Here is a 20580-nt window from a genome sequence, read left to right as displayed (position 1 = left end):
CACGAAGGAGCCGTGGAGGACCCATCAGTGTATCCTCGGTTAGAGCTCCTCCAGAGAGCCTCCTCGACGCTCGATCCTCGGTCCTCAAAGTGCATTTAGAGAAATTAGATGTCCTTCAACATGGCGCGCTGAAATTCATTTCCGGGTCACTACCGGAGGACCGAGGAGTCGAGGAGGGGGAATCTCAGAAATGAGATACGGCCACAGAGGGATTAGCTCTGGTGTATTGTGGTGCAAACATAAACAACTTAAGACCAAGACCAAACATGTACTTGCTCTCAGGAGGGAGTCCAGGAGAAAAGAGAGAAGGAAAGTGGCCTTCGCTCAGAATCTGTGTTACCTTCAAGGACAAGGGGGAAAATGTACAGGTAACAAAACAGAGGACTAGACTTCAACTGTCACACACACACTCCACAAGGTTTTGCCTCAGCTCAAGTTGAGCTCTCTGTAAAGATACAGGTCCAGCTCACGGAGAGCGTTGATCAGAACCCTGCTGGCTGCAGCTCCTTTTTTTCGCACCACGTCCAGCACCTCAAGTGCGCCGTCATTTCGGGATTTGGTTCTGGCCGACTCCATTTCAGATTCACTGATAACTCCAGACTCAAGGAGTTTATCCAGAAGGTCCTTCAGGACAGGTGGAGACACTCTTTCTTTGAACTCTGTCCGAACTGAGCGCAGCCTCTGGTCTGCTGGGACTCTGCTCTCTGCTGGGACTCTGCTCTCTGCTGGGACGCTGCTCTCTGCTGGGACTCTGCTCTCTGCTGGGACTCTGCTCTCTGCTGGGACTCTGCTCTCTGCTGGGACTCTGCTCTCTGCTGGGACTCTGCTCTCTGTTGGGACGCTGCTCTCTGCTGGGACGCTGCTGTCTGCTGGGACGCTGCTGTCTGCTGGGACTCTGCTCTCTGCTGGGACATTTCTCTGGGGTAATTGCCGCCTTGGACCTGGTAGATAAACAGGGGAAAATGGGCTCAGGGCTTAACAGGTTAAAATGTATAAAATCTCCTACACCTATGTTATTCATGTTTTGTTGAGTTGTGTACGTACATTATCCCAAATGGTTCAGAGAGATGTGTAATTTTAAAGGTAACAGTACGTTCATCACGGTCTCCTGTAATGGCGGCGTATCCAATTAACCATTAGAAGATGAAGACTACAACTCCCATGATGCCACGCTGTTTCACCACCACACAACACTAGTTTTTACTATAGTTTAGGAATATTACAGGTTGTGTGTTTAATGTCGTAATGATGCGCTGCCATGGAGCCTTAATAGAGAAGGCTGTGAGATGGAGCTTTAGAGTTATCCAGTCTATCACTGGGTCTGAGCTCAGGTGGAGTCTTTACCTTCCAGTGATACGGGACAATACCAGACGACTTTTCCACCTTGGTCCTTGACCTTCAACACCACTTTCTCTGTGCTCGTCGTCAGGTAAACTAGAAATGTCGGATGGTAGTTTGGTCCAAACCTGGATTCAAATTTTTTACTCTGAAAACCAGAAGAAGAAGTTAAATGTTGATCTGGATCTTTCCTGATTGTGGATCCACATGCAGATAAATGTGTGTAAATGATCATTGTGTTTCTTTAGAAGAGTATCAGTGACTCACCTCAGGGTGTGTGATATACACCATATCACAGTCCTCAGGTTCACAGTGCACACTGTATCTGTGATGAATGTGCAGCTCACAGTTGGAGGAGAGTCTGATGTTCACAGCACCTTCTTGTTTTTCAGCAACCTTCAGTAACAGGACATTTTGATCAATTTAAAACAACATGTTGACAGACCTGCTCTACAGAGATATAAGAATTACAATCAATTAAGAATAACAGTATGTGGACATATTGTGTGTAGATAAATTAAAGTGTATAGGTTAGATACTTTTTGATGAAATTCCACTCCAACACATTCTCTATATATTTATTAGGGTTGTCAAGATTAACGTGTCAAAACTCGCGATTAATCTGGAAACCTTGACGCGTTAAAAGAATGAATGCATATTAATCACATGACCAATTCCTGTATGCGATCACACAAGATGCCGGCTCTAATCCCTAAAAACTACCAGAGGGTTGGCTAGCCATGGCTAACATCACTATGATGTCTAATGGAAGATCAAGGACAAAACTCCCCAGTTTTAATACTTAATGTCCGGCTCTGACCTGAAGACAAGCAAAGGATGTTGTAAAGCCACAACGAACCTTAACGGCACAAAACCCACGGTTTAAGGATTTTTTGCTCCACTGATCTAAACAAATACTCCCCGTCATCGAGACGTCTTGCCTGGTGGAAATTAGCAAATAGTTAATTCCTTTTCTTTATTCTTCTATTCTATATTTTAGCTCTCAATAACTTCAGCATACTTTCAGCTACAGAAACCAAATATCAAAAATATTCAGCCTTTTCAGAACATGATGGAAAACTTTAAATTACTTCAAAACGTTGTATACTTTTTTGAAATATTCATCTTTATAAACTATTTTTTGTAACTCAATGGGAGGAACCTTCAAATCCTCTTTAAACTACAGATGGAGCAGCTTATTTCAGACTCCAGCTTACTGCTTCCTGCCTACTACCTGCCAGTTACCTGCCAAAGACCAGTATCTGGGAATGTTAAGCCCTCCCACTATTTTCCAAGAGGGCGTTGCCAGATTTTCAATTTCAGGATTTAACCAGGAGATGGCGCTTCCTTCACAAAAACAGGAAGACAACTTTTCATGGACTTTCAGTTTTGTTTAGAAGAGCATTTGAACACATCAATATTTTAGATCAAATGAAGTATATCTAATCTTGTAATTCAATAATATATAGTCTTTATATATTAAATAACTATGGCCAAACTTAGTTTTTCACAAGAGAAAATGCAGATATTATATAAAAAACTAAAATTAAAATCTTGTTTTTAATGCCCCAAGAGCAATAAAAACACTTGGTAAAAAAATCCTGAGTGAGGCTTTCATAAATTGCATTTAGCTGACGCTTTTATCCAAAGCGACTTACTATTTAATAAATGATAAATGATTATTCATAACAAATATGAGTGATGTGTGATTATTATTCATGCTATATACTGATATAGGGCTAAGTAAGCAATCAATCCTGCAAATTAACCCTTAGTTGTTCAATATATTTATTCAGACAATGTGAGTAGAAATACAGAAATTCTGCTCCCACCTAAGGCCAACGTTGCAATATTACAACATTTCCCTAAAAACTTACCAAAACGTAAACATTTTTAAAACTCTTTAATTTCTGCTCCAGAGGCCAGGGGTTAAATTGGGATTTGATATGTGGGGGGGCTCTGTTAGAAGGTGCGACGGGGGGGGGGGGGGGAGAGAGTTAGACGCTCGTGAATTGTCAACCGGGTGGGGGGGGTGGGTGTTGTCGGCCGTAAGCGAATGGTGGTGAACGGTATGTGGGTATGTGGGACACTGAAAAGTCTATGTTAAAAAGCCTCAGTCACCTTAATTCATGTAATAAAAACATCTCAGGTCAGTAACACTGAAAGCTAAATGTGCAATACCATGTTCAGCTATGTTACTATTTATAATGTTATTGTTGTTACAACAGAAGATGTTTTTCTTTATATTGAATCTGGTGCACTTTGAGGTCAAAATTAAGAGATTTATGGATACCGCTGGAAAAAGCTGCAGTACATATGCCGAGCCTGTACGTAGCGCTGTAACTTCCTCCACAAAAGCAGCCTTCTGTTTATTCAACGTGGTGGGGACCGAGGGAACCGGGCAGAGTTTTTCACCGGTCAACGTGTGTGAAAGTTTAAATCTTCCTTATTGAGCTTTAAAACAAATGAATAACGACTATATATAATAATAAAATAAACACCGGCTGTTGTTATGCCTGCTGTAACGTTAAATTACTCCGTTCTCCGCTTAAGTAATTATGCCGTTACAAGCTTCATAGTTGTATTTATCATCTAAATTTGCCGAAACAAGTTTAATATTCTGAAAGCCAAGACTTTGTTTATTTGAAATCAGATGAAAACAAACTGTAACGGACCCTGCCGTGTTATCTATGATTACTATATGCCTTACTGTACATTCATAATTTCAGCCGGAGGGAGGGGGGCGGCGCTGCGGAGGAGCAGATTGCGAGTGAGGTGCCTGTCATCTTCCCTTTACAAGCTTCACAAATGTATTTATCGTGTGATTTTGGAAATAAAAGTTTCATATTCTGAAAGCCAAGACTTTGTTTATATATTATACGTGGGTAGCTATGACGTCAGAAGGAGTTACCGTAAATGAGAGCTGCCGTAAAAGTGTTTCTAGGATTTCTAAACGAACTATTACAGCTGTTATAAAGCATTAACTAAAAAGTCATGAAAGAGATAAGGAGGAGAAAAGGTTTAAGGAAGTAAGCAAGGAATACAGAATGTCGAAATCCTCTGTTTCACGCGATGTCGAACATTGAATACAGAGGACGGCGGTCCCCCAATCTGCACAGCGGGAGAACGAAGATCATAAAGCAGATCGGAGGAGACATCACGATCTTTCCCACATTAGTGCAATTCACCTATACTTAACCCCAAATAAAAGAACCCAATAAAAGTGTTCTTTTTCTGCTTTTCTGACTATTTCTCATTGTGGGGAAAAAATAACACCCAGGGTCCTGATCGTTTTAATGAAGTTGAATACAGAATATTCATATTTGTCAGTGATTTCATGTAAATTCGGCGAACATAAACATCAATGATCGTGGTGAAGATGATGATTAAATTAGGATTAAAAATCGGGAGAGCCGGCTGCATTTCCTCTCATTCGTTTTTTTCGACTAAACAACATTATTTTGTTAAATAACAACATGGTGATGTTTTGTAAATGATTACATGTCTTATTTAGCACAGATTATGATCCTATCCGTGACATGGATCTTAACAAAGATCCGCTATACATTAGTACCAGACATACTGTACATCCAGCTTACTGTATCGAAGTTGATTTCACATGAGCTCCAGTGTGGAACCCCACTGCACCCCCTGGTGGATCAATGATCCATTGCAGCTGGCTTCACAATAATTACATTTATTTATCACGGGGGCGGTATCAAGTCAGACTGGGGGCCGGCTCTTCATCACGAACCGATCACGGGCCGATCACGGGCCGATCACGGGCCGTGCACGAGGCAATCACGACCCTCGCGTTTCAAACTGTCTGAAATAAGATGCTCCATCTGTACGACGTGCACCAAAGGCTACTCCTTCCACATACTTTCATTCCAACTTTAAAACAGACACAAGACGTTCAGCTATTGAACTTGTATTCAGATTTTTTATATCTTCTACAGTTTTTTACTGTTTAGGTTTTGGTACATTTTATAATGGTTGTCTCTTGCCCCTTTTCCACCAAAACGGTTCCGGTTCAAGATCCGTTCTTTTTCTGGTGCTTAACTGGTTCTTCTCTTTAGTGTTTCCACCACTCAGAGCCCGACTGGTGCTGCCGCTGCTGCATCGTGACATAATAAGTGAATGTGTGTCAGTCTGAATTGACGCTGTTTGGCATCACAACGTTGTTATGAAAGTTTCTCTGGTATAAAATGGGTGATGTTAGCATAGCAACCAAAGCTAAACTGACTATATTGACTAGGCTACTTGTTGCTTGTTGCTTTAACTTGTGGCATAAGCCGTTTTCTACAGGCACATTTTACCGGCGTATTTTTCATTATGATTCTACTTGTGATAGTCGGACATGACAACTTGTGCAGTCCATGTATTGATTCCATCCGATAGCTGCTATAATACAAAACAACACGTCTGCCTGCTCTCCACAATGATCAATGACAGCGAACGGATGGTCAAAGTAAGGTACAAATAAACAGAATCACACGAAGCCTGGTTTGTGTTGCCTGACTTTATAAAGTGTGTTTTTTTTTTATAAGTGTGTCGTCGTGTTCTCAATTTGCTCAGCGCTACTACTTGTTACAACTCTTATTTGCCGTACTCGCCATTAAAGGTCCCATGGCATGACCATTTCTACTGATCATAATTCCATTGTTGAGGTCTACTAGAATAGATTTAAATTGTTCAATGTTCCAAACTCACATTGGTTTCTCATACAGCATCTCTGTATAGTATGTGTATTCACTCTCTGTCCTAAACGGCTTGTTGGAGCTCCTGCCCCCCCCCCTCCCTATGAGCCCACTGTGCTCTGATTGGTCAGCTCACCCACTCTGTTCTGATGAGTCCACCACCGTTACAGCAGAACATCAGTGTCTATGTTTTACAATGGCGTTTGTTAGCAACCAGACTCTGACTCTACATCCTGACTCTCTACGTCCTGACTCTCTACGTCTTGACTCTCTACGTCCTGACTCTCATCATCCTGACTCTCTACGTCCTGACTCTCTCCATCCTGACTCTCATCATCCTGACTCTCTACATCCTGACTCTCTACATCCTGACTCCTGACTCTCTACATCCTGACTCTCTACATCCTGACTCCTGACTCTCATCATCCTGACTCTCTACATCCTGACTCTCTACATCCTGACTCTCATCATCCTGACTCTCATCGTCCTGACTCTCTACATACTGACTCTCTACATACTGACTCTCAATGTCCTGACTCTCATCATCCTGACTCTCATCATCCTGACTCTCATCGTCCTGACTCTCTACATCCTGACTCTCTACATCCTGACTCTCATCATCCTGACTCTCTACATCCTGACTCTCTACATCCTGACTCTCATCATCCTGACTCTCTACATCCTGACTCTCTACATCCTGACTCTCATCCTGACTCTCATCCTGACTCTCATCGTCCTGACTCTCATCCTGACTCTCATCGTCCTGACTCTCTACATCCTGACTCTCATCATCCTGACTCTCATCCTGACTCTCATCGTCCTGACTCTCTACGTCCTGACTCTCTACGTCCTGACTCTCATCATCCTGACTCTCATCGTCGTCCTGACTCTCTACGTCCTGACTCTCATCGTCCTGACTCTCTACATCCTGACTGTCATCGTCCTGACTCTCTACGTCCTGACTCTCTACGTCCTGACTCTCTACATCCTGACTCTCATCGTCCTGACTCTCTACGTCCTGACTCTCTACGTCCTGACTCTCTACATCCTGACTCTCATCATCCTGACTCTCTACGTCCTGACTCTCATCATCCTGACTCTCTACATCTCTACATCCTGACTCTCTACATCCTGACTCTCTACGTCCTGACTCTCATCGTCCTGACTCTCTACATCCTGACTCTCATCATCCTGACTCTCTACATCCTGACTCTCATCGTCGTCCTGACTCTCTACGTCCTGACTCTCTACATCCTGACTCTCATCGTCGTCCTGACTCTCTACGTCCTGACTCTCTACATCCTGACTCTCTACATCCTGACTGTCATCATCCTGACTCTCTACGTCCTGACTCTCTACGTCCTGACTCTCTACGTCCTGACTCTCTACATCCTGACTGTCATCGTCCTGACTCTCTACATCCTGACTGTCATCGTCCTGACTCTCTACGTCCTGACTCTCTACATCCTGACTCTCTACATCCTGACTCTCTACATCCTGACTCTCTACATCCTGACTCTCTACATCCTGACTCTCTACATCCTGACTGTCATCGTCCTGACTCTCTACATCCTGACTGTCATCGTCCTGACTCTCTACGTCCTGACTCTCATCGTCCTGACTCTCTACATCCTGACTGTCATCGTCCTGACTCTCTACGTCCTGACTCTCTACGTCCTGACTCTCATCATCCTGACTCTCATCGTCGTCCTGACTCTCTACGTCCTGACTCTCATCGTCCTGACTCTCTACATCCTGACTGTCATCGTCCTGACTCTCTACGTCCTGACTCTCTACGTCCTGACTCTCTACATCCTGACTCTCATCGTCCTGACTCTCTACGTCCTGACTCTCTACGTCCTGACTCTCTACATCCTGACTCTCATCATCCTGACTCTCTACGTCCTGACTCTCTACATCTCTACATCCTGACTCTCTACATCCTGACTCTCTACATCCTGACTCTCATCATCCTGACTCTCTACGTCCTGACTCTCATCGTCCTGACTCTCTACATCCTGACTCTCATCATCCTGACTCTCATCATCCTGACTCTCTACATCCTGACTCTCATCGTCGTCCTGACTCTCTACGTCCTGACTCTCATCGTCCTGACTCTCTACATCCTGACTGTCATCGTCCTGACTCTCTACGTCCTGACTCTCTACGTCCTGACTCTCATCATCCTGACTCTCTACATCCTGACTCTCATCGTCGTCCTGACTCTCTACGTCCTGACTCTCATCGTCCTGACTCTCTACATCCTGACTGTCATCATCCTGACTCTCTACGTCCTGACTCTCTACGTCCTGACTCTCATCGTCCTGACTCTCTACATCCTGACTCTCTCTACATCCTGACTCTCTACATCCTGATCCCAGGGTAAGAACTGGATAGAGCGTGGGAGGCGGGGTCTCGTTCTTTCCTATCAGAGCTGCTCATTGGCGCATGAAGGTAAAATGGCCCAACTTTTGAGAGACGAAACGTCACAGATTACCCGTCATGCCTGGCTGTCAGAGCAGAAGAACCCGTATGTAGCTCACAGAGCATGCGCCCCTTAAGCCCCGCCTCATGTCATTAAGCCCCGCCTCCTGAGCTCCCACTCTCGGCTAGCTAGAATGAATGGAGAGAGAAAAAATACCTCTAGATTCAGCTTTTAGTGCATTTTACAACTTTAAGGACCGAAAGATTCTAATAAGGGCTATAAGATAGTTCATACTGGGTAGTTTATTTAGTTTAAAAAAGATTATCCGCTGATTTACAGACGTTTCTTTCCCCATGTTAGTCAATGGGGAAAAGTCTTTCTGGGCCCAGTGATATCACGGACTGATACGGAAATTGTAGTACCGCCGTTTGGACACAACACATTTTTGCCTCTGAGTCCGGCGCACACCCTGGGGGCTTGGTGCTGCCCCAGAACACCTCGTTGTAGATGTTTCTTTTTCCATGTTTTTCTTCCGGGGCCTATTGACGTCACTAAGTCCAAATGGACCAATTGGCACACAGCTATAGAACAATAGGCACACCCTCTGCCAGGGCGGGACTCCCGAGCATGTCCCGGAGCGGACAGTGTGAGGTGGATTTCCCGCTGTGTTTCCCTGGATGCTGGATATAGACCAAGCTCTGCACACTCACTCACTCACTCAGCCTGAGCTCCGCGGTGCTCCGTGGAGCTCAGGCCCCACGCAGCAACCAGGAAACAACACCAGTAATCCAGCTCACACTGTCCGCTCCTCAAGCCTTAAAGGGCGGAGCAGCGAGCCCCGCAACGTCCCACCAACACGGCACCCAGACCCCACGCAGCATTCTCATCTGTTTGTCATTACTGGTGTCATTTTCTGGGGGCATATGGGACAGACTCTCAGGGCTAGAGGGTCTTTAACATATTGTAAAACTGCTCTCAATCCCAAAATATAAACTCTATTCAAATAATTTCAAAAGATTTCAGTAGCAACATTCGCGTCGGGCCGAACCACGCCCCTTAACTGTGATATAATGGCCATATACCACGGCCTGTCGTGAGCTATTGCTTAATTATACTACTACTAATACTACTACTACTACTACTACCACAACTACTGCCACTGCTACTACCACTGCTACTACTACTACTAACACAACTACTACCACTGCTACTACTGCTCATACAACTACTACTAATACTACTACTACTACTACTACTACTACCACAACTACTACCACTGCTACTACTACTTATACTACTACTAATACTACTACTACAACTACTTATACTACCACCACTACTACTCATAAAACTACTACTACTACTACTACTACTACTACTACTACCACCACTACTACCACTACTACGCATACAACTACTACTAACATGACATTACATTACATGTTACTTGTTAGACGCTTTTATCCAAAGTGACTAACATACTCAATACTGTGGACAATCCCCACAGGAGCAATTTGGGGTGAAGTGTCTCAGGGACACAACGACATGCTGACTGCAGTGGGGTTTGAACCTGTGACCCCCTGATAGAACACTACTACTACTACTACTACTACTACTACTACTACTACTACTTATACTACTACTACTTATACTACTAACACCACTACTATTAATACAACTACTACTCCTTTTACAGCTACTTATACTACAGCTGCTACTACTAGTACAGCTATTACTACTACTACTACTTTTACTTATAGTATACTACTACGTGCATTTCATATCTAACTCCTTCAGCCTACTTTCAGCTACAAAAACCATTCAACTACAACATTATTCAGCTATTTCAGGACATTTAGGCTATACATTTTCTTGTTTATTAAGCTTCATCACTATTTTTCCTACTCTTCCAGTTTAAAATGTCACTGTTAAGTTTTCAACAAAGTCAGTGCAATGCATTTGAGTTATAACACTTACTTGGTTTTTGTAGCGAAAAGCAGCTAGTCACCATTCAACTAATAACATATTCAGATTTTTCTGCAATTCAACAACAAATGTGTGCAGCTTACAGCATTCACACGCATTTTCAGCAGGAAATGCATTTTCTAGTTAGTATTAAAGTAACTAGTAGTCCATCCACCTAGAGTTGGTGCTGACCGCAGAGAAAACGTGCTTAAAGACTTTAAAAGAATTAAACTATCGTGCTATTACATTAGATTACATTTAGCTGAGGCTTTTATCCCAAGCGACTTACAATAAGTGCATTCGACCAAGAAGATACAAACTAGAAGAAAACAGAATCATATAAGTACATCAGGTTTCATAGAGCCAACACATTTCAAGTGCTACTCAACTGGCTTTATCAACTGCTGTCATATTATCTCTCTCAGTAGGGGGCCTCTACTTCTTAATGTCTTTTTTAACGTATTTTAAAGTATTGAGGTAAACTTCGAGTTTGATAACCAAAGTAGAGTGTGGCACTCCATGTTAATAATGAAGAACTGATTATTAAATCTGCACAAGCAATATACGCAAAAGATTCAGTTCAGATCTTAATCTTCTCCCAGCACGAGAACGTTTGCGAAGAGGAGCAGTGTGTGTGGAAACAGGTTTAAAACCAGTGTTTAGTCTGATGGTGAGCACATTACCTCCTCCACAAGGACGTTGTTCTGCAGAAGATGTACATCCAGTATTTGGTCCACTCTGTCCGGGGGTCGTAGGAACACCAGAATTTGGCCATTTATCGGCCACCCTAGAAGCCTTTTCAATGGATCGAAGATAATGCCGAGGAGAGAGAGGTGAGGCACTTTCACCACCACGTGAGTGCGTGTGACCTCCAGCGGCTCCAAGATGCTCAGGCCTTCATCAGTGATGTGGACGACAGACAACAGGCCGTCCAGGAGCAGCGCTGTGGAGCAAAGAGCTGGTCATCTGTTGCATTGCTGCTGAAACAGCTTCATCATATTCAATGACACTAGTTCAGAGCTAATGTTCATCTGATGTCATTTACTTTGGAGCCTCGCTAGGATGTACCAGTTTATATCCTTCACCTTTTATTTGTAATGTTTAATTATTGTTCCGCCCCCCTGTGATCTTTCTGGAGGTGAGCATGCGTAATTATCTTCTAATTTAAAGACTGCTGAGATGTTTGTAATCTGCAGCCAGAACAGCTGGACTGAGTCCGGTCTCATGTCTGAGTGATTCTCTAGACGTGTGAAGAGTTTTCTAAAGCTTTCAGGGCGTAGAAAGTCTAACTTATAAATGTTGTTGACTGTTGTTTTGTTTTGTACATGCTTCAGCCAGACTGACAATGTAGAGAGCAGAAAGAGCAACAGATGGATAACAAAGTAATAATTAATCAAACTGCTAGCTTAGAGTGAGTTAGCGTTGAGTTAGCACTGTTAGCAGCTAAACATGCTGTGGACTGACAGGTCACAGTTTACATGTCTTTAATATACAGTGAGGAGACTGCAGAGGCCCAAAGACACTCCAACTCAGTATTTAGAGCTGCATTGCATCGTCTGCTTCAATAATGATGTCATGAAACACATCGACTAAATGGATGTTTTAATGATTTCATTCTTCTTCTTTTGGGGACACGAGTATTTTGAATGTAAAGAACAGATTTCGTGTCTGAATTATCTTATCTTTGTTAAACTAGTTTAATAAAGCTGCTTCATAACTTCTGAACGGTAGTGGATATCATAAGGTGCTAAACATTATATAAGTGTATTTGTTAACACTAGATGTCTTTACCATCCTCTGTCTCACTGTGCGGCAGGTGGAGCCGGCAGACGGCAGCTTCAACAGAACTCTTCACGTCGAACAGCGGCCCTGCTGCCTGCTTGCCAGCTGATTGGAGGAGACTCTCATCCCAAGGGACCGTCCTGTACAGAAGCTCCGCCTCCTGAGCCATGACGAACACCAGGCCAGTCGAAGCACACTGGAACTCACCTGGACCAGGACACCTGAACCTGTAGACACACAAGAGACAAGTTACTACAACAAGCCTTCACTGGCCTGTGTTCTGACTGACAGGTTTTCATCCAGCTGGATCTGACCTGGAGGAGGGTTTGTTGAAAGATCTGAAACACCTGATGGTTACAGGAACATCACTGAAGATGTGTCCACATGCATCAGGATGTGTGTGTACACTTTCATTAAATTAACAAAATGTCTAGTCCAGCGAGGATCTAGACTGGTACAAGAAAACAATCCTACACACAGAGGCATTATTTTATTCATGTCTGCTGGAAAGAGATTGGATGCAAAACCTCAAGGTGAAAGACATGACATCAAACACAATGAAATTCATATATGTGTTTAATGTGTTTAAAATAATAGTTGGTCATGTTGTAGGGTTACCTGTATGAAGACTCAGGTGTGTGTTCAGGTGAGAAGGATTCAGGAGCCTGGAACAAACAAAGTTATTTATTATATTAGAAATCAAGTTAAGTTCTAGCTTCAACTCTGTGCAGCTGCTCCTCTCTCACCTTTGTGTCTGTCTTCACTTCCTGTTCCACATCGGAGTCACCTGATGGAGAGAAGAGGTGAGAAAAATAATAATAAAACAATAATAATAATTATTGTACTATAAATACCTTTTAAGATCAGATTTATTGTACAATATCTTGATGAATGGAGGACATGGTTTCAGTACTCACAGGTCTTCTGGATCGTGGATCTGATCGTCTCATGTCCGATCCTGTAGGGATGAACACAATCCAACAGTTTGAGATCCAGTTTAAAATAAGTGTTTGTTCTTTGAGTCAGCTTCAGAGTCCTGATCCAATGCTTCACATCCCATCATATCCTCTCTGCAAACACTACGACTGCCTGCCACAGCTCTCAGCTGCATTACAGAGTTAACTAGACATTAGTCCAGGAACAAAACAACTTCATAGAAAAAACAAACAGACTAACTTTTTAACTGTAAAATGTGTCTGTTAATGAGTTGCAGCTGACTGAACAACACATTCTCACTCACAACTCGGCCTATGTTGACGTTGTGTCAGGGTCCCTGTCGTCACTTTCCAACACAAGGGGGGGCCCTTTAGCGTCGAGTTTCAACTCAGGTGTTTAAAGGATCAGAGTGAATTATGCAGAGTAGGATGTGTCTGTTAAGAAGTTGCTCCTGACTGAAATGTGGCTTTGCATTGTCAGCTTGCATTATATTGTTCTTGGGAGAACGCAAGAAAAGAAACATGAGATGAACAAAAGGAGAAACTGCAGATAAATGGTAACATCACTGATGTGTTGTGCTAAGCTAGGCTACGCCTGGAAGGTGGAACTGGAGAGATTCCCCAGTGAGAGGAACACATCCACCTCCCTGTGTTCAATACAATCCTGCTGAACCAGCAGAGACTGAGTCGACCCCTTACTGACCTGAGAGTCTCCAGTCTGCAGTCTGGGCTCTCCAGAAGATCTCTCAGCAGCTTCTCTCCTGAATCCTGCAGAACGTAGTAACCCAGGTCCAGATCTCTCAGATGGATGTTGGACTTCAGAGCTGAGGCCAGAGCAGACCAGCTGATCTCTGACAAACTGCATTGAATCAGACTGAATAAAGAACACATGATGTAAGTTTAGAAAACAATGTTCCTGATTGAAATAATGAAAGGTTTAATAATCTGATTATAGCTGGAGAAGTAGAGAATGTAGACGTTTATAAAGTGGACACTCCCGACAGGTTAAAAACAGTAAGATCCAAAAAGTGAAAAGAGCTCTCATTAATATGAAAGACAACGTTCTTCACCTTCAATAAAAAGTGGTGACTTCACATCATAAACTCTGCTCCTTCTAGACTAACTCGTGATGTGCAGCCAGACAAATCAAAACCCACAGAAACTGATTCAACTCAAGATCACAGAGTTTACAAAGAAGTCAGGATGAATTTAGAAGAAATGTGATCAAAATAAATAGAGAATATTTATTTCAGGAATAGTGGAGACATAGATCACAGCATCTTCAGTTTAAACTATTCAGTCAGTTTGAGCATCATGCAGCTTCAGAAACATGTTAGAAACAGCAACAACTGAACATATTTGTTAGTGTTTGAAAGTTTTAATAGAAATATGTAATTATTGTATTCATGTGTTTATAATGTCATTTATTTAAAAACATGACGGAGAATAAAAGATGAATTCCAGGTGTTTAAAGGATCAGAGTGAATTATGCAGAGTAGGATGTGTCTGTTAACAAGTTGCTCCTGACTGAAATGTGGCTTTGCATTGTCAGCTTGCATTATATTGTTCTTGGGAGAACGCAAGAAAAGAAACATGAGATGAACAAAAGGAGAAACTGCAGATAAATGGTAACATCACTGATGTGTTGTGCTAAGCTAGGCTACGCCTGGAAGGTGGAACTGGAGAGATTCCCCAGTGAGAGGAACACATCCACCTCCCTGTGTTCAATACAATCCTGCTGAACCAGCAGAGACTGAGTCGACCCCTTACTGACCTGAGAGTCTCCAGTCTGCAGTCTGGGCTCTCCAGAAGATCTCTCAGCAGCTCCACTCCTGAATCCTTCAGAGCGTTGAAACTCAGGTCCAGATCTCTCAGATGGATGTTGTACTTCAGAGCTGAGATCAGAGCAGAACAGCTGATCTCTGACAAGCTGCAGTACTCCAGACTGAATAAAGAACACATGATGTCAGTTTAGAAAACAATGTTCCTGATTGAAATAATGAAAGGTTTAATAATCTGATTATAGCTGGAGAAGTAGAGAATGTAGACGTTTATAAAGTGGACACTCCCAACAGGTTAAAAACAGTAAGATCCAAAAAGTGAAAAGAGCTCTCATTAATATGAAAGACAACGTTCTTCACCTTCAATAAAAAGTGGTGACTTCACATCATAAACTCTGCTCCTTCTACACTAACTCGTGATGTGCAGCCAGACAAATCAAAACCCACAGAAACTGATTCAACTCAAGATCACAGAGTTTACAAAGAAGCAGCACCAGAGTCTGAATAAAGAACACATCATGTAAGTTCAGAGAACAATGGTCCTGCTTGAGATAGTTCAAAGTCTCATCATCTTTTCAGACCTGGAGAGGGTTCAGATGCCAATGTCAAAAATGATGAAGATACTTTTAGAAATGTAATAGTAGATAACTATAAATGCATTGATAATGCATCAGAAGAACCTCCTTCATCTCCCTCACAGCTCATCAGTACTGACAGCATCTTCACTGACTCATGGAGCACAGTGAGAGTCTGTGGAAGCTCACACACTGTCCCCTCACACATTTACTTTCTCTGCTTTCTGTTATTCTTGTCAAATATTCAGCAATTTAGAAAGAAATGTGAACTTATTCAAATATCTTTGTACTCAGGCAAATGATGGAATTATAAATATATCAATTATAAATACAGTACAAAACCACATGAACTACAGCCAGTGATCTGACCTCAGAGTCTTCAGTCTACAGTTTGGACTCTTTAGTCCAGAACTCAGCTGCTCCACCTCTGAATCCTGCAGCTCTACTTTCACCACCAGCTCTCTCAGATCGGAGGGGTCGGACTTCAGAGCTGAGGCCACGACTTCCCAGTCTAAGAATCCACTGGCAGGAATTCTGTTAGAACACATATTACAGAATTTGTTTATATAAAAAAAAGAGGAAACAACATATTTACTTCATGCATTTGAGGAAAAACATGTTGAATCTCATGATCTGATTACCACTGGATGTTAGTCTATTTAATATTTGGTAGAGTGTGATCTGATCCCATGTCTGTCACCTCTCTGCTAGCCACCTTCTAGACTAGAGAAGACTAGAGTCAACATAAATCACATATTGCTCTGTGTCTAATTTAACGATAAAGAAACTGCAATCATTTCATAATAACTTTACTGCATTCAATGACATATGTAAAGTTATTCTGTATGTTCTGATCACATGTTGCTGTGATAAAACATCCTTCATATTATTTTGACAAGGAAAATGAAGAGAAGAAAAAACTGTACAATCTTTTAATTATTAGAATAATTGTATTAATTCAATTTAGCTCACACAGTATGTGAAACAGCAACAAGTTGTATAGTGTTTATTTTAAAAACTAAAATCCTTATCTACACTAATCTATAAAGCTAATCACATCTGGACTCACACAGCGTTCCTGCAGTTCCTCACAGCTGGAATCAGTCTCCGTCGTCTCTCCTCTGATGTTTTGGACTTCTCCAGGTCCAACTCATCCAGAACCTCCTCTGACATCTGCAGCATGTAGGCCAGAGCTGAGCAGTGTGTCACAGAGAGTCTCTTCTCTGATCTGTTCTCTGACTTCAGGAACTCTGTGATCTCCTGATGTACTGAGTGGTCCTTCATCTCTGTCAGACAGTGGAATATGTTGATGCTCCTGTCTTCATCAGAGACTTCATCACTTCTCATCTTCTTCAGGTTGCTGATGGCTCTCTGGATGATTTCTGGTCTGTTGTCTGTGCGACCCAGCAGGCCTCCTAAGAGTCTCTGGTTGGACTCCAGAGAGAGGCCGTGGAGAAAGCGGACAAACAGGTCCAGGTGGCCATTTCTGCTTTTGAGGGATTTCATCATGGCACTCTTTAGGAAGACATCCAGGGATGGGTAATCCTGATCACTGTTAAACATGTTGTTATAGTCACTCTGCAGGGATGGGTGATCATCATCATCATCATCACTGCTATCACTGTTGCCATCGTCCAAGTCTCTCTTCAGGAAGTCCTTCAGTACCGCTGTGTCTCTGTTGGTGTAACAGTGCAACATGTAGACTGCAGCCAGAAACTCCTGAATGCTCAGATGAACAAAGCAGTAGACTGTTTTCTGGAATATCACACTCTCTCTTTTGAAAATCTGTGTACAAACTCCTGAGTGCACCAAGGCCTCGGTGACACCAAGACCACAGCGCTCCAGGTCTTCTTGGTAGAACATGATGTTTCTTTTCTCCAGATGTTCAAACGCCAGCCTCCCCAGCTTCAGTAGAAGCTCCCTGTCAGCCTCCGTCAGCTGCTGTGGACTCGTCTCATGTCCCTCTTCATACTTCTGCTTCTTCCTCTTGGTCTGGACCAGCAGGAAGTGTGAGTACATGTCAGTGAGGGTCTTGGGCAGCTCTCCTCTCTGGTCTGTAGTCCACATGTGGTCCAGAACTGCAGCAGTGATCCAGCAGAAGACTGGGATCAGACACATGATGTGGAGGCTCCTGGAGCTCTTGATGTGAGAGATGATTCTGCTGGACAGGTCTTCATCACTCCATCTCCTCCTGAAGTACTCCTCCTTCTGGGCGTCAGTGAAGCCTCGTACTTCTGTTACCCTGTCCACACACTCAGGAGGGATCTGATTGGCCGCTGCAGGTCTGGAAGTTATCCAGACGAGAGCCGAGGGAAGCAGCTCCCCCCTGATGAGGTTTGTCAGCAGCACGTTGACTGAGGACTGCTGAGAGACATCAGACACAACCTCATTGTTTCTGAAGTCCAGAGAAAGTCTGCTTTCATCCAGGCCGTCAAAGATGAGCAGCACTTTGCAGACAGCCAGCTGCTCTGCTGTGACCTTCTGTAAGGTCGGATGGAAAACATGGAGCAGCCTGAGAAGACTGTACTGCTCACCTTTGATCAGGTTCAGCTCCCTGAAGGAGAGCGGGATCACCAGACTGACATCTTGGTTTTCCAAACGCTCGGCCCAGTCCAGAGTGAACTTCTGCACTGAGAAGGTTTTTCCAACTCCAGCGACTCCGTTGGTCAGGACCGTTCTGATGAGATTCTGTTGGTCAGGTAAGGCTTTAAAGATGTCCTGGCACTTGATTGGAGAGTAATGGAGGGTCTCTTTCTTGGAAGCTGTCTCCAGCTGCCACACCTCATGTTGGGTATTAACCTCTTCACTCTGGCCTTGTGTGATGTAGAGCTCAGTGAAGATCCTGTTGAGGAGGGTTTCACTTTCACCAGTTCCTTCAGTCACACGTTCACATCTCCTCCTCAGACTGAGCCTATGTTCATCTAAAACCTCCTGCAGACCACGTTCTGCTGAAAGAGAAGGAAACAGGAGAATAAAAAAAACGTTTTAAATGAACTTATATTATGTACAACACAACAGGAAGAATCCTGTTTTCAGGCCTGAAGACACCAGGAGACAGCAGTGTTTCCCACAGAATTATACTTGTGGTGGTAGCCGTGCACGACGGGCAGGGGGGGGGTTGCTAATGGAGCACGCTCGTGAACTGTTAGTTTGCCGGAGCGTCGCAGCGGGGTTACTGCAGAGCGCATAATTGCGTCGCAGTTGCGCATGAGTGATGTGCAACAACATTTGACTTCTCTTTTTCTCGTAAGGTCTCCCTTTCTGTTGGTCGCTTATTAGCGGACCCTTCACACGATGGCAGAGCGAACAGGTACAGGAGGCGTAGAGCGAGGGATCATTGTCCACTAGTTCATCGATCACAGATGGCGTGGTGCTCGCAGACGGTTAAAAAAAAAAAAAACCTAAATAGGTCGCGAAATATACTTGGGCGGCCGTTATTATTACATTACATTTCATTTAGCTGACGCTTTTATCCAAAGCGACTTACAATAAGTGCATTCGACCAAGACGATACAAACTTGAAGAATCATATAAGTACATCAGGTTTCATAGAGCCAAACCATTTCAAGTGAAACTCAACAGGCTTTAGATAAGTGCTTTGTTAGTATATAAGTGCTTTGTTAGTATCTAAGTGCTTTGTTAGTATATAAGTGCTTTGTTAGTATGTAAGTGCTTTGTTAGTATATAAGTCCTTTGTTAGTATATAAGTGCTTTGTTAGTATATAAGTGCTTTGTTAGTATCTAAGTGCTTTGTTAGTATATAAGTGCTTTGTTAGTATGTAAGTGCTTTGTTAGTATATAAGTCCTTTGTTAGTATATAAGTGCTTTGTTAGTATATAAGTGCTTTGTTAGTATCTAAGTGCTTTGTTAGTATATAAGTGCTTTGTTAGTATCTAAGTGCTTTGTTAGTATATAAGTGCTTTGTTAGTATGTAAGTGCTTTGTTAGTATCTAAGTCCTTTGTTAGTATATAAGTGCTTTGTTAGTATCTAAGTGCTTTGTTAGTATCTAAGTCCTTTGTTAGTATATAAGTGCTTTGTTAGTATATAAGTGCTTTGTTAGTATCTAAGTGCTTTGTTAGTATATAAGTGCTTTGTTAGTATGTAAGTGCTTTGTTAGTATCTAAGTCCTTTGTTAGTATATAAGTGCTTTGTTAGTATATAAGTGCTTTGTTAGTATGTAAGTGCTTTGTTAGTATGTAAGTGCTTTGTTAGTATATAAGTGCTTTTTATTTTGTTTGGTTTTTTGTTTTTAAATGTATTGCTCGAAGTGGAGTTGAAAGAGATGAGTCTTCAGTCTGCCCTGGAAGATGTGTAAGCTTTCTGCTGTCCTGATGTCAATGGGGAGCTCATTCCACCATTTTGGAGCCAGGATAGCAAACCCACGTGTTTTTGCTGATGGGAACTTGGGTCCCCCTCGCAGTGCGGGTGCAGCGAGCCGTTTGGCTGATGCAGAGCGGAGTGCACGTGCTGGGGTGTATGGTTTAACCATGTCCTGGATGTAGGAAGGGCCAGATCCATTCACATCATGGTACGCTAGTACCAGTGTCTTGAAGTGGATTCTAGCAGTTACTGGAAGCCAGTGAAGGGAGCGGAGGAGCGGTGTGGTGTGGGAACATTTAGGAAGGTTGAAGACCAGACGAGCCGCTGCATTCTGGATGAGCTGCAGAGGTCGGACGGGACATGCAGGTAGACCAGCCAGGAGGGTAGTAATATACCTGGGCAGACGTTAATATATCTGGGCGGACGTTAATATACCTGGGCGGACGTTAATATACCTGGGCGGGCGTTAATATATCTGGGCGGACGTTAATATACCTGGGCGGACGTTAATATACCTGGGCGGACGTTAATATACCTGGGCGGACGTTAATATATCTGGGCGGACGTTAATATACCTGGGCGGACGTTAATATATCTGGGCGGACGTTAATATACCTGGGCGGACGTTAATATACCTGGGCGGCCAGCCCAAGTAAAGTCTATCTGTGGGAAACCCTGGACAGATGTTCAGACTTACTTGTTACTGTTCTGGTCTGACTGGCTGTCTGCAGTCCAGCTCTGGTTCTGGATCTTTCTCC

General features: G+C 43.1%; 1 protein-coding gene across 1 annotated transcript; it reads right to left on the bottom strand.

Moving 5' to 3' along the window:
* Positions 1-106: 106 nt before the first annotated feature.
* On the bottom strand, positions 107-18414 carry LOC117497676 (protein NLRC3-like; the record flags this gene model as incomplete). The annotated part of the gene is made up of 12 exons (XM_034149679.1): positions 107-941; positions 1345-1486; positions 1606-1734; positions 11112-11371; positions 12220-12437; positions 12829-12875; positions 12957-13037; positions 13128-13168; positions 13736-14019; positions 14920-15090; positions 15871-16035; positions 16571-18414. Coding segments are annotated over 12 exons (3897 nt in total), but the record flags the coding sequence as incomplete, so codon positions are not given.
* Between the last annotated feature and the right edge of the window lie 2166 nt (positions 18415-20580).

Source organism: Trematomus bernacchii, unplaced genomic scaffold (assembly GCF_902827165.1).
Source record: "Trematomus bernacchii unplaced genomic scaffold, fTreBer1.1, whole genome shotgun sequence".
NCBI lineage: Eukaryota > Metazoa > Chordata > Actinopteri > Perciformes > Nototheniidae > Trematomus > Trematomus bernacchii.
The sequence above is the reverse complement of the archived record's forward strand: the minus strand, read 5'-3'. Positions and strand labels throughout refer to the sequence as shown.